Source organism: Henckelia pumila, chromosome 2, assembly GCF_033568475.1.
Source record: "Henckelia pumila isolate YLH828 chromosome 2, ASM3356847v2, whole genome shotgun sequence".
In the NCBI taxonomy this organism is placed as follows: Eukaryota; Viridiplantae; Streptophyta; class Magnoliopsida; order Lamiales; family Gesneriaceae; genus Henckelia; species Henckelia pumila.
In genome coordinates, this window is record NC_133121.1 from 13,229,888 (window position 1) to 13,244,024 (window position 14,137).

At 35.8% G+C, this 14,137-nt stretch overlaps 1 protein-coding gene across 4 annotated transcripts; it reads right to left on the reverse strand.

Moving 5' to 3' along the window:
* Positions 1 to 618: 618 nt before the first annotated feature.
* On the reverse strand, positions 619 to 12,385 carry LOC140880916 (protein LNK2). Of its 4 annotated transcripts, none has more exons than XM_073285783.1 (9): positions 11,913 to 12,385; positions 8,502 to 8,850; positions 8,254 to 8,383; positions 3,435 to 3,612; positions 3,167 to 3,253; positions 2,188 to 2,871; positions 1,957 to 2,099; positions 1,167 to 1,524; positions 619 to 1,053 (listed from the first exon to the last, which is right to left on the reverse strand). In XM_073285783.1, the coding sequence occupies exons 1-8, from the start codon at positions 11,940 to 11,942 to the stop codon at positions 1,179 to 1,181; spliced, it is 1,947 nt and encodes a 648-aa protein (XP_073141884.1). In that variant the 5' UTR covers positions 11,943 to 12,385; the 3' UTR covers positions 619 to 1,053; positions 1,167 to 1,178. The 4 variants fall into 4 exon arrangements, with proteins under 4 accessions (XP_073141884.1, XP_073141883.1, XP_073141886.1 ...); XM_073285782.1 differs by having other exon boundaries at positions 3,167 to 3,262; XM_073285785.1 differs by having other exon boundaries at positions 2,188 to 2,853; positions 11,913 to 12,384.
* Positions 12,386 to 14,137: the final 1,752 nt, after the last annotated feature.

The following is a 14,137-nucleotide window of genomic DNA, read 5'->3' on the forward strand; positions in this document are numbered from 1 at the left end:
GTCTATCCTACGGAAAAGTCGATGCCACCTTGAGGGTAGTACCCTCAAGGTGGTGTGTCAGTTTGTGATTGACTATTCATGTGGCTTCCATGATGGGACCGAAGTGTCGAGCAAGAACCGTGCTTCTTGCCAGTGAATAAAAAATGGACAACTGAATGTATATGTGGCACGTACCAAGCTCTTGTAACTCACAGTTGCTATGGTTTGCAGTAGAAATCAAGACTATCAAACAAGGTTTTAAGATTTTTGAGAGAAGAAGGGTCTGCGGCCTGCTATGTTCATAAAACTCGAATCTGAGCTCAGAAACTTTTGTTAGATACTCGTGACACAAACTTTGAATGCATTATATTCCGAAAAACAAAGTTCTCCACCACAACATTTATAATTTAACTGGAACATGATTTGACTAACAACAATAGTCAATATACCTAAAACCACCCTTTGTAACTCGATAATACTTTGAATGTTGGATATTTCACATATATTCTTGAAAGTGAAAAACAACAGTAGTTTTCAAAATAAGATCAATTAAATGTAACGATATTTTCATTTTATTGGGAAAAAAATTCGCTGGAAAAAGTAAAGCTTCTCACGAGAGCAATATAAGCAAGAACCACGTACAAAGGCAACTGGTATTTATTAAATACAAATCAAATATAGCCACAGTTAAAGAAACTTACATAAAATCAGTGCATTCCAAAATTCTTCTAACTGATGGTCCTAACAAGCACGATAGTTTATTTCACTAGTTTCATAAACCATGAGAAACATCGTTAGACTCGACTATGTTCCAAACTACAGATACAGAAGAACATGAATGAATGTTTTTGCTTATTACAAAGAGGTGTAAGACATGTCAACACTGCAGTATAGTTACAAAAACTTCACGTATCTAGAAGTTTACCAACATGAAGAAAGACGTTCTTTGATAGGTTTACAGAGCACATCGAACTTGCCGATGAATCATGAAAAGATGAACCAAATACTTCAAAATATGACTCCCATAAACATTTTTTCTGGTAATATAGGGTACTAGTACAGGTATCCTGCCACCTATCAGAAAGGAAAAAGTTTGCTGATTATAGAATGTAAACTTGGTAGCAAAGGATTGATAAGGTTCATACATTAAGACATGTAAATAAATTGATGCAAGAGGAGGAAATTACTTTCACAACGATTCAGAGGCATTTCAGTCCACTCCCCACAGCTTCACTGTTTGATATATTTTGGAGAGTGTCTTGGCAAGGGCTGTTTTTGGACTGATCTTTATCAAAATATACACGTAAAGGTTTTGATCTTTGTGGAGATGTGACATGATCTTTCTCAAAAGAGTCTGGAAAATGTCCCTTCCTTGAGCTTTTTAAAGTTCTTGGTTTCCTTTCATGTGAGTGGTAAGCAGATACAGGTGAATCATGTTTCTTGGAAAGTTGTCCTGATAACTCTAGAGGCTTATGGAAAAGTAAATGTGCCACAGTACGATCTATTGGATTGGTGTGGGTCTCTTCATCAGGGGTGGTACTAATTCTGTTTGGGAAAATAAACAGATGATCAGACATAGCTGATAGACCGAAATAACTCACTTACTCTGTTATCAACACTTCAGGACTCGAGACGAAAATGCTTGGAGAGCACATGATCACATTAACTCAAAAGGCTATAAAGGATATGGAGCATAAAGAATTGAGCAAGCGGTGAATGCACACTAGAAAAGAGTTTTGACTGATATTTTAAAGGGAAGTTTGAGAACTTATTTAAAGGTGCATGCATTTGAAATTTTTGTCATTACAATTAAATGTTGGCCAACAAGTTGAACCTCTGCAATCATGATCTTGACACATGATAAGTCCAAATTCCAAAACTTGAGAAGATTTAAAAATAAAAAACCAAGGTCTTCCCACAGTGCAACAAACGACATGCATTGTTGACGTGAGTGTTCCTCGCAAATTGTTAACTAACCTCTCATGAGTATCAATATCTTTGTTGAGCACTTCATCTCTGCTGTTGATACTGACTGTATCACTAGGGCATTGCCTTTGAAAAGCACTTTGAGCAAGTCGAGACAAGCTATCCCGGATGCTAAGTCTTATTGGCATGTCTAACTGCAAAATTGTCAGTTTGTGGCTGAGTTACTCCAACTTATCAGAAAATGACCGGAAAACATTCTACCAGCAGTGACATATTACTAACTTTAGAAATTGTTTCTTGAAGTTGAAAAAGCACTGATTCCTCCACTGAGCGATTGTCAGAAGGTATGCTAACTGCACTGGAATCATTGACTTCTGTGGACGTGCTGTGATCAAGGGAAGGCGAGATGCTAAGATTTTCATCAATTTCTATGTTCTCTCCTTCCATCGTTGAATGTTCAACTGATATATGATTACCGAATTGCTGCTGCTGTTTCTGAATTGCAAGAATTGCTCTCAGTTGTTGACGCCTCCGTAACTTTTCGATTTTTTCCTTGGGTGTCATTGTTGGAGGCGTCTCTGCACCATCCACTGACTTATTTGGGGAATTTGCATTGCCAATTTCATGGTTTCCTTCCACGGGATGAAACTGTGGTAAGATAGACATTGCGGGGTAGTGAAACACATTCCCATATAAAGTAGATGACAAAAATGGACCAGTAAATTGCTTTTGTTGGAAAGGTTCAGCCCTCTGAGACTGCCAGTGAGGGCTGAGAACCAAGGGTGGATATTGGTTGACCATTGATGGTGCATAGTGAATGCTAAATTGCTGTGACGGGCTTGCTCGTGAAGAGCATGAATAACCTAAATCATGCAGCCGTCTGATTTCATTGTTTTCTTCTGATTTCTGGCACTTGTGGCCCTTCGGCAATCTCTTTTTATTATCTCCCTGAACACATGAAAAAAACTAGAGAAACAATATGAAATTCAAAGAAAAAAAGACAATCACAGAAAGACCGACAAAAACAGTGTGCTCTTGTTTTGGTGCCCAGGAGGAAAACACAGGTTAATTAAGGTTTGGAAAGTTATCTGACAACTAAACAAGTTTTTATGTCTAGCATAAAATTTTCAATGACAAAGAATGATTTCTCATCTGTCAAATTTGTTTTTTTATCCTAGAGGGACAAGTAGCAGCTTCTTCCAACAGTTTTTTTCTTTTTTACAAGAGTTTCATTGTCCACAAGTAAAGGAGAGAACATTACCTTCTCTGGTAGTTCATTCATTGTTGCAGCTTTTCCTCCATCGGGCTTCTTTTGGCATGCTTCACTCTTTTCACCAATCTCAAAAGTCTGAGAAAACTAGCAAAAATAATGAAAGTGATTCCCATTTTTGCCTTCTATTACTCACACAAGCAGAAGATGATTAAGCCAAGCTCGAAAAAAGAACAACTGAACGATAAAACAAACTTAGTTTTTTGCATCTTCTCTTTCACTAGTAGCTCGCTATATATTCAACAGTAATTGTGCTTGCCTGTTTATCTTGCCCAGCACGAGACTTAATCTCACTGAATGTTTCATTCACGGAAACAAAAGAATGGCTGGAATCTAGCATAAATTCAGTTCCAATCTCAGAGCTGGAGTTCAGTGCACCAAGTGGCATATCAGAAGTATCACCACCGTTCACGACTCCACATATAGGGTCATTGTTCCTGCAAAATATCACTTGTGAGGATAACAAGTCAGATGGACATGGTAAGGAAATACAGTAAACTGTGATGCTAAAGTTACTAGATCTCCAAGCCATGTACGTAGTGAATGAAATGAACTCTGTTTAGTTTAAAATTGCCAAAAACAAAAAAGGAGGAGATCTTTTACTATTAGTAAAATTTCAGATTTTAAGAAATTAAAATAAATTAGTAGATGCAATAGAATAAATTAGGAGATACATAATTATTTGTTTCCTTCTTTTCCTATATATGTACCAAGGTATTTCCCATGTATTAATAAGAATAAATGTTATTTTCCACTCAAACATTTTGATATGGCATCAGAGCCACGTCGGTGCCTTCGATCACGAAAGAAACTAGGGTCTAAAAAGTAGCAAAGTACCCGCAGAACCCTCACTCGACCTTATGTTGATGAGCTCCTTCTGGGTATCACAATGCCAATAACCGCAGAAACCTACCTCAGTATGGTGTTCTCATGCTGCTGATCCTCTTGCAGAAGTGACAACGGTGTTAGCGTGAACCTCTTGCAGCAGTGAAGCAACCCTTTGTCTAAGTCCAAACATCCAATAAGCTCAAGAAGTCAGTATTTCAGAAGCCCAAAGCCTCAAGTGTAGCCCAAACAAAATCGTTACGCGATGGCAAAAAACTTGCCACAGCATGGAAAGCAGCTCTAATGGGAGTCTCGAATTCCAGCAATGGCAGCAATGGAGGAAGAACCAGCAACAACAAATCCATGTCAGGAGAGACTCACTTAGATCCTCTGATATGTGTTGGATGTTCTGTCAGCACCGATTCCTTTATAGGTACAATTCATTGCCTAAATGGAGAAAATTAAATAATGGGCTCCACTTGTTCGATTGATTCTGAATGCAGAGGGAGGTTTGATTACTTGATTAGTTGAAATCTAGCAACATGTGACCGGTGATCCAACACAGAAAACTGGTGAGCCGATTACTCAATGGTTGCTTGGTTAGTCAGCGCAATGGAAACATAATTTGTCACGCCTCAAGCCCAGGCCCGCGCAAGCGCGACTATACAATGAGCCCCTATAGCATCTATTTTGTATCTGTTCTTGCTTTACGAAAATGATTATATCAAGTTGCTATAGAAATCCATTATAGCTCATTATAAATCATTCTTAACTATCATTGTTAACCAATGTGAGATGGGGCATCACAATCACCCACCCTCAGAACGTGACGTCCTCGTCGCGACTTAACCCCTCGATCCACCAATGCCGGGAATCTAAAGGTGACTCCCATGATGTAGCACTTTGCCCAATAGAGGCAAGAGGTGGCTCTCACCCGCATAGCACTTTGCCCTACATGACACTTATTTCTTGGTGTTCCGGATAGTGACAGTATCTGAAACCATTCTGCAACGGCCCGGGCCTAGGCCGCGCAAACGTGACTGCACAATCTTCTATAGCAACTACCTCGTATCCGTCCTAAATTTACGAAAATGATTAACTCAAGTTGCTACAGAAGTTCATCGTAGCCCATTACAAATTATTCGTAACTTTAATTTTTAACCAATGTGAGATAGGGGGCATCACATGATTGGATAACCATAATGTCTTTACAACAGCTTAGGAAATTCAGGAAGCCGTCCATGACCATGACGTGTATACCAACTTATAGAATTCCTCTCAGATATATAGATTAAAATCCAAATTGTGCAGACAAGGTAAAGACACCGAGATGTCATAACATTCTACAATAAGATGATGTTACAATGACATGAACTAGATCTCTACCATGACGACATGTCGTAAAGCCCAAATGATAGTGTTTTGAAACTAAAAGAGACGAGAATGACTGAGTTTTTACGTTTCTGGCTAGTCTACACAAAGAACTGAATGAAGTTAAGGTCTGAAACCTGAGAAATAAGGCATTCCATCCTTGCGTGATCAGAAATTAAAAAGGAGAAAGGTCGGATAAGGTTTATGCATGGTAATACTTTTATGACCGAACATAAAAGTTCTGCTACTGAGACAAAAAAAATACCAAGACATATAGAGAAATGAACCTCAAGCCTTGGTGTGATCTTTGTACGTCGACTCACACTCAAATCTCGAGAAACATTTGGGAAAATTCATTGTAAGCTATCTAACTGTTAGAAGGTTGGGAATGAAAGCGTGCCATATTTAGGTCGGTGGTTCATATCACGAAAAACAATCTCCTTTAAATTTTTTTCTTTCCACTGAGGGACGTGTAAACCAATTGTACAAACCTTTCAAATTTCAAACAAGTCTTCTTGCCTATGTAGTTAAAGATGGAAAAATATAGGCGGAGAAGAATTGATTTATTAGAGTTGAAAATAAAGGGTACAAAGACTTATTTATGGAATTCTATATCCTTAGTTCAACAGAACAAGGACTCCTAGTTTACTTGTACAAGGACTCTTATCCTATCAGAGGCAAATCAAAAGGTCATAGATGTTGATCATGCTTAGCTTGGAACTTAAGTTTTCAAAGCTCGGTATGTGAAATGCCTTGGTCAATATATTTGTATTTTGCATGTGAGTGGGGATGTAGCTGAGATCAATGACTTTACTCTCAATCTTCTCACTTATAAAATGTTGATCCACTTCCACGTGTTTTGTCTGATCATTGTGAACAGGATTCTTGGCTATACTTATAGCTGCTTGATTGTCACACTTTTCAGCCACATACATACCTTCACATATCCAGTGAGCTAGAGCTCAATATTCAGCTTCTGCGCTGCTGCATGCATGCCACCACAGGTTGGTTGCTTCTTACTCCTCCAGGTCACCAAATTCCCCCACAAAAAAAATACATACCCTGATGTAGAACGCCTATCAACTTGGGATCCAGCCTAGTCAGCATCACTATACACTTTGATGTCTCGTAATCACGACTCAAACAGCGAATCCAATGTCAAGGCAAGTGTGCAGAAATAGATTATTTTCTACTAACCTTTGATATCTCTCTTTCTCAAACATAGGGAGGCCATTGTCTTCTCCAAGCTTAACATTTGCATTCATTGGCGTTTCCACTGGTTTGCTCCCCAACATTCCGATTTCCTTAAAAAGGTCTAACGCATATTTCCTTTGAGAGATTGGAATCCCAAGAGATGAACTCACCACTTCCATTCCCATAAAGTATTTGAGAAAATGATTTCTTCAACCTGCATATTATATTGGTTGTGGACGTAGTCTCAATACCAGGTGGGATATCCATGTAAAATCTCTTCCTCCAAATCCGCATTGAGGAAGGCGTTTTTAACATCAAGTTAATATAATGGCCAATCTAAGTTTGCAGCAATCAATAGAAGAACTCGAATGGTATTAAGTCTGGCCACGGGAGGATGCCTCCTTATAAGCTGCTTGGTACCCGTCTTTTGTGTTTGAGGACAAACACGCGTCTCAAGGGGAGGTGATGTGATGAAGCTTCCAAATGATCCAGAGGGGCCCAACGGCCCAAAGATCTACATGTGATTCACGCATGGCAAGTTCAGGCAGATGTTTCAAGATTAGTCTTTTTACGCGTTTCGGTTTTGCTACCTTTTAATTGTTTTGATAGGATTTGGTTCTTTTGGTTTGAACTAGGATAGAATTTGAATTTATCATTTTTGTTTTAATTATTCTCATGTTTGCATTGATCTTTTAGAATTTGAATTAGGGTGAAGTTTTGTATATTTATTCGGTTGAATGGAATAAACAGGACCAATCTGAAATTCTATCAAAACTTTCGCAAGATCTGAGGTTCTCTTGTTAACGAGCCACAAAACTGAACACAACAATGTAGGGCGCCAAGGTCGAAAACACAACAAGAATGAAATCCTATCCAACTTGCAGGGTTTTCTACCGCAAAGTTCCATAACGAGATCCCTAACGCAAAGACATAACAGCATACCACAATTCTTTTGATGTGGGAAAACATATAGGTTTTCCCAATCGAAGTTCCCATCAAATTGATTAACCTGTCACAACGGAATATTAAGCTTTCCATGTTCAACATGTCGACTTAGTGGTTGGCTGGTTGCAGCCTCTTTTAGTTCGCTGGAGACATGAGCAAATTTACCTTTTGTCATCCATCACAAGTTCGATTGACTACACACAATCTAAATATTTTTTTCCGATCAATTTGTGAAAAGCTTAAATGAATTGGGGAATTGTCCATTCCACTCATATTTACCGACCCTGACTGTATATGCTAACCATTCACGATGAATTCAAGGAATTTCCTGGGTAGATTTGAATAAAAATGTAGCACCACACATTGCATATAGCTAGTCTTAAATAGACTATAAATCCTACAATCTCTCCACAATCTTAGGGGTTATTACAATATTTAGTGTATCTAAAATCTAAATCTCAACAAATATAAAACTTGTAATATCTAAATTACTAAATAAATTTGTCTATTATCCTATATTTCTGTTTTCCCAACGGATTACAGTGCACTAAATAAACAACAGAACTGAAACTAAATTCTAGAGCTAAAACAAATATGGAATGTCATAAAGATGATATATTTTTGTTTAAAGGCATTCCTTCAAAAAAAAAAATATTTTCATCATGAAAATCCGAAGGAATGAAAAACTGCAAGGAAATTGAATTCTAATAAAATAAAGGTGAAAAATATTAATTTTAAAGTACCTGAATATCCTATCCAAATCATCAAAACTTCCGATATTTGCCCAGCCATAGTCGACAAAATCACCTTGTTCTCTATCCTCTTGTGGATTTTGAAGAAAATCAGAAACTTTATCTATTTGCCCAGTTGCATCTATGTATTTAGAAGATTAAAAAAAATTTAGATCATTAGATTATGAAACCTTGTCATTAATATTTTAAATAATAGTTCGAGTAAAATAAATTTGATGCACCGGCTTTCAAGAAACCACCTTCTGTAGTCATCGTATTGTTGGATGCAGCTGTGCCCATCGAATCCTGATCAACTTTGTCAAGATTTGTGGTAGCTCGGTCTGAACCATCAGGCCATGAATTAGAAAATACATTTGAGGGGGGGTCATAAATGCCATACTTGCAGCTGCTGACCACTTCAACCCCATGTTCAGTATTTGTACAAAGTTTCTTTTGTTCGATAGCTCTAACATAAGCAGTTCCATGATTCATATCCTTTTTCATCTGATTTCCAGATAAAACTTTGTGGTTCTCCTCATTTTGATCAGGATAAGGAACAACACGATCGTCGTCACTTTCCCTAGCCTCACCCCATATGATATTTGTTAACTGAACCAGAAAGAGGTAGATAGTCAGGTATTGATGCAATTGCAATTAACTGACTGAAGTGAATCATGAAACACGAACAGCCAGAATTTGCCACTTGAAGCTGTAATGAAGCAGAAAAACCTACAACATATGTGTCCAAACCAGGAGACAACATAAATTGCAATGAAAAAGAATCATCAGTAGAAAGATCCGACTTTTGAAAATACTCAGGCATTATTTATATGTTAAGTCTCAATAAGTTTGGAGCCTATCCGGCAGAGATACAGTGAAACATAAGGTGAAGAGAGACACCATATCATACAGTACAATCATGAAAGAGGTGTTGTCATCTTTCTGGGACAACCATATCTGCAACATAGATTACACTTCAAATGGACGTGGAACTCAATAAATCCTAGTTGTTCTCACGGATTAGACAGACGAACACAATACAGGTGTCAAATTATGTACGACTTTTAGGAGGCTATCTCATTTTATAGTATTTCTTAGTCTTAGGATTTTAAGTTACATGATTATACAAGACTAGGGGTGATCTCCCAATTCTTAAGGGATTGTATGCATTGTTACTGTTCATAGGCTGCAGAATTGTGTATAATAGAGACCTTTTGTAACCCATTAATGTCTTCCTGGTCTGGCCAAGTTCTCTAGCCATCTGATTCCCTTAATCATCTTTTGTTTTTTTTCTCTTGCTCTTGATACTGTCCAACGTATATCGGATACCACAACAGACAGACCTGTTTTCGATGCCCCAACAATCGAGAATAAAATGGTTGCTTCAACCCAGAGTTGCAAAATATTCAATCAGCATATCCATCGAACGAGAAAAATTATTTGAAATGGTGGTACCTAGGAGTGTAAACGAACCGAATTGACCGAATATGAAGAAAATTTTAAGGCTCAAATTTGGCTCGATTAGATATATTTGAGCTCGAGCACGAGCTTGATTCAAAGTTCTAACAGTTTAAATTTTCTGCTCTAATTTTGCTCGAATTAGAGCTTGAGTTATTTTGTTCAGCCTGGATTTGATTCTGATAAGTGCAATTTTAGCACTTATATTTTATATGTATTTGACTTGATTTATGTTAGTTTTCGAATGGAATTGTGTGTTTCGGTATTTGTTTGTTACAGGAATTTAGGCAGCATACATTTTTCTGGTGTAAAAAGGATTGGAAAAAGACAAAAAGATGGAAAGAGACTCGAGGATTTCAAAGAGCAATGGATTTTGGTACGGAGAAGAAGAAGAAGAAGGCGTCTCTCGGAGACCGAGAATCATCTTTTATTCATTTTTTTATTCATTTCTATTGATTTTTAGGATGATTTTCAAGAACATGCTTTCCTTTGTTTTACTTCGTCATGAACTAATTTATTCTAGGGGAACGAAATAACTTGACTTCAAAATAAGTTTTTGTCTGGTTGATCTATATATTTTGATTCTTGCTTCAGCTTCTTGTGTTTTCCTACTTTTAATGCTTTCATCTTACTGATCAAATGATAAAATATTAGAATTTTTCACTCGGGCGATAGGATTTTGAATATGATATGGGAAAATACATCGTGGATGTTCATAGAGTTTGGAAGGCATATATCTATATGGAATCTATCAGAAGAATTATTGAGAAAATTCTATTATTTGATTTTTTTTATAGGAATTGGAATCAATGTTAGATAATAATTCATATTCATCGGCTCATCGCTAGGGAAAGGAAAGAGAGTTGAAAATATTAAGAATTTTGGCAAGTAAACTAGAAGAATTTATGATATAGACATCAATCATCATTAGGATATGAACATGGTGGATAGCCAAGTGAAATTAAACCTCTAGATTTTCTCTCTCACATATTTTTCTCCTTTCTAATCCACGAATAATTATTGTGATATATATTAGTTACTATCAATTCATTTTTGAATTTCTATATAAAGTTAAGATTATTTTATTTATGGTACTTGATGTAACATCGATTTCCTCATTCTTCGTGGGAAGACATCCTTTTACTCATTTATATATATTAAAACTTGGCACTGAATGCTTGTGATAAGAAATCTCGCAGCAGAATCTAAAAGGGAATGGCATGCAGGCTTAAAGGATCTCTGGACACAAGCAATTGTTGAGATCCTAGTTTGGAAGACACACTAAAGTAATGCTCACATTAAGGTACAAACAGAATGAAAGTTATCACTCTTTTTCAACAACACACTCCAAATCAAGGAGAGTGACTATCCTTGTTGATGTACATGGATAATATGGCAGCAATATGTAATGATGGAAGAGAGAGACTTAATTTTGAAAAAATGTCTTATTAAGGAATTTGATATCAAGGAACTTGGGAGGTTGAAAACAACTATTGTTGCTGGAATCACTCTCGGTTCTCCAAAAGGGTCAATCTTGGGTCTCAATATTTTGTTGTATTATGTCACAAGATTTCAATCCAAAGTTGGTTCTTGCGATCCAAGTTTAAACAATTTTCACCATCCATTTTCTGTTCGCAACCGCAACATCAACCAAATTACATGCACTGCCAAAAATATGTTGCTTGTGACTCTTCAGAATTCCAATTATTCACTTCCATAACGCATAACTCCCCGAGTCCCCAACCCCACTCTCTAAACCTGCTCCGTGAAATCTGACCACATTATGCCAAACCATTATATTTTATCTGTAATTCCTCTGACTTTACAGGACCATGAAACTTGGTCTATTAGTTGCTACAATACATGACTCAAATGCTCGTGTGTGTAACTAACATCATTTCAACGATGAACATATATGAAAGAATCCAGGTAAATCAAGTCAGACAGAGAGAAAGCATTCAGTTCAAGTATCAAGAAAATTAATCAAAACAGAAAGAAGTTCAAAATAATATATATCCCTTTCAATGCCTTAAATGGTGTATATTCAAATAAAAATCACACAACGGATCATCCAAGAACACTTTCTCAAAAAGTACATACATATATATTATTCTCCTTCACTCTAATAAAGCCACTAGCCAGCACAAAAATCAAAGAAAAAACATTCCAGTCATGAAAAAATAAAGAAAAGCAAACAAAACAAACCCACACACCTCCTCGTCATTCCAATCAAACATAGCCATGAAATTAAGAAAAAACCCCTTCCCCAGATCCAGAAAACGGCAGCTTCACTAAATCAAGCTTCAAGAAAAGCCAAATCATCGCCAAATTTCCTCCAAGCAGGCCTTGTCGAACAAAAGCATCAATCAAGAAAACAATAACAAAATCCCAAAAATTCTGTTTATATATCCTGATTCCTGGAGAGTAAACATGCGGAGGGATGTTTTCTTGTTTCTTGGGCTCAACCAAGAAGTGGGATTTTCAGACAAGACCGATTTCGTGGAGAGAGAAGAGCGTGGTTGGGTTGTGGGGTCAATCCCACGTGAAGGATTTCGTTTTGAGGCAGAGCGAAAAAAGGCAGATTCTTGAGGCCGCATATCAAATTTGTGGCCAAGAATCATCAGATCTATTGCTACACTGTCATTGGTTGGGATAAACTTTACAATTTGACATTTGCACAGTTGAGCAAGCATGTTTTTTTAATGCAGCCGGTGGGAATCTGTCGTCACCTTCCTTCAATATATAATACTGCATAAATTTTCGATTTAACATTCGTCGAATTAAATTATATTCAATGAGTGTATAGGCTATAGCCATAGGCCCATAAGCTCCATCACGTTGAAATGAAAGATAAATAGAACTTCTAATTATTGGTCAAACTTTTTGTAATCTACTCCATGCATAAGTTCATGAACTAGAATAAAACTAATCAAAATCCTTTTATAAATTCTAGTATAATATAATAATTAAAAGGGTATTCCACAAATACTAATAATATGTCATTTTAAAATATAATTTTAAGGGGATGCCTCATATTATTTTGAGAATCCACGATTCTCTGATTTTTTTTGTTTAATCTTGCAAATATATGATATTGGTTCAATATATATTAGTAAATTAGTTTGAAATCATAATAATTTTTACTTGAAAAAAAAAAGAAATTATAATAATTTTTTCAAAGAAAAAGTATATACAGTTAATTATTGTCATATCATAATTTAATATAATATGTATAGAATTTAGTTGATGCTTGTGCCCATGTGCTAGATCTAAAGTAGGAATGGAGAAAAATATCGAAATGTCATCATATCGTATATATCGTACCGAAATGTCGTCATATCGTATATATCGTACCAAAATTTTTGGTATCGGTATCGGTATACGATTTTCAAAATTTTGGTATTTCGAAATACCAAAAAAAATATTAAAAAAATTGGTATACACGATATCGGTACGATACCGTGTATACCGATATTTTTAAAAAAAATAGTTTAAAAATGTCGGTATATACGGTATCATACCGATACCGTACTGAATTGTGGTATATCGAAATTTTTCGGTAAAAACGATATGGATTTATGACTTATGTCATACCAACATGTCGTTATAGTTAGATCATTATTATGGTAAAAAAAAAAATAATTCAATAAACTAGAATGTTACGCGACAAAAATTTATGGTACTTCAAATGAGTTGACTTGATCAAACTTTATACCAAATATTATGTAATTTTTTTTATCGAAAGTGTATCCATAAAATAACAATGTTTGCGTTAAAAACAAATAAACATATGTGCGCATGTGTGTATTTAGATCAGTGTTTTAAAAGCTCGCTTAAGCGATACATAATCTTGTTTAATCTTTAATACGTTTAAACTTGATTAAGCAACCACTTTTTAGAACGAAAGATTTAATTTGTTTTTTTTTAATAAAAACTATTTTATTAAGATCTATTTATAGTTTAAAACTTAAAATATCTATTAAATATTATATTTATGGTTAATTTGTCACGTTTAATATTTGCTTTAAAGTAATTAAAAGTAAAACATTTTTTCACGCTTAAGTTCGTACTAATCTCGCTTAAACTTGAAAAGCTTAAGTTTGACATCCATACTTTGATGCGCTTCACGCTTTTTAGAACCTTAATTTAGATATTTGCAATTAGAGATTTTAATAAATCTACCTCGGTAATATTCGAAAATTTTTAATAAGACCTCCAACGATTAAGAAATCTCTCATTATATGTACGTGTGTTTTATTATACAACTATAAAAATCTTACAGCGATATCATTTTATTTTATCATATGATTTTGATGAAAATGACTAGAATCGATCGTAAGAACATACTTACATGACCATAATTGATTTAATTAAAAATACAAGTTCGATCATACGCAACAGAAATAGTTAGAGTTAACAAATAACAATGTTCGTCAGA

What these genes read in the sequence shown, in the direction of transcription:
- LOC140880916 (XM_073285782.1), bottom strand. Translation starts at nt 11,942, where the DNA reads ATGGCTATGTTTGATTGGAATGACGAGGAG. An exon ending in TTGATTGGAATGACGAGGAG is followed by an intron (nt 8,851 to 11,912) that starts GTGTGTGGGTTT and finishes TTTCTGGTTCAG; the next exon opens with TTAACAAATATCATATGGGG. An exon ending in TTCAAGAAACAATTTCTAAA is followed by an intron (nt 2,100 to 2,187) that starts GTTAGTAATATG and finishes ACAATTTTGCAG; the next exon opens with TTAGACATGCCAATAAGACT.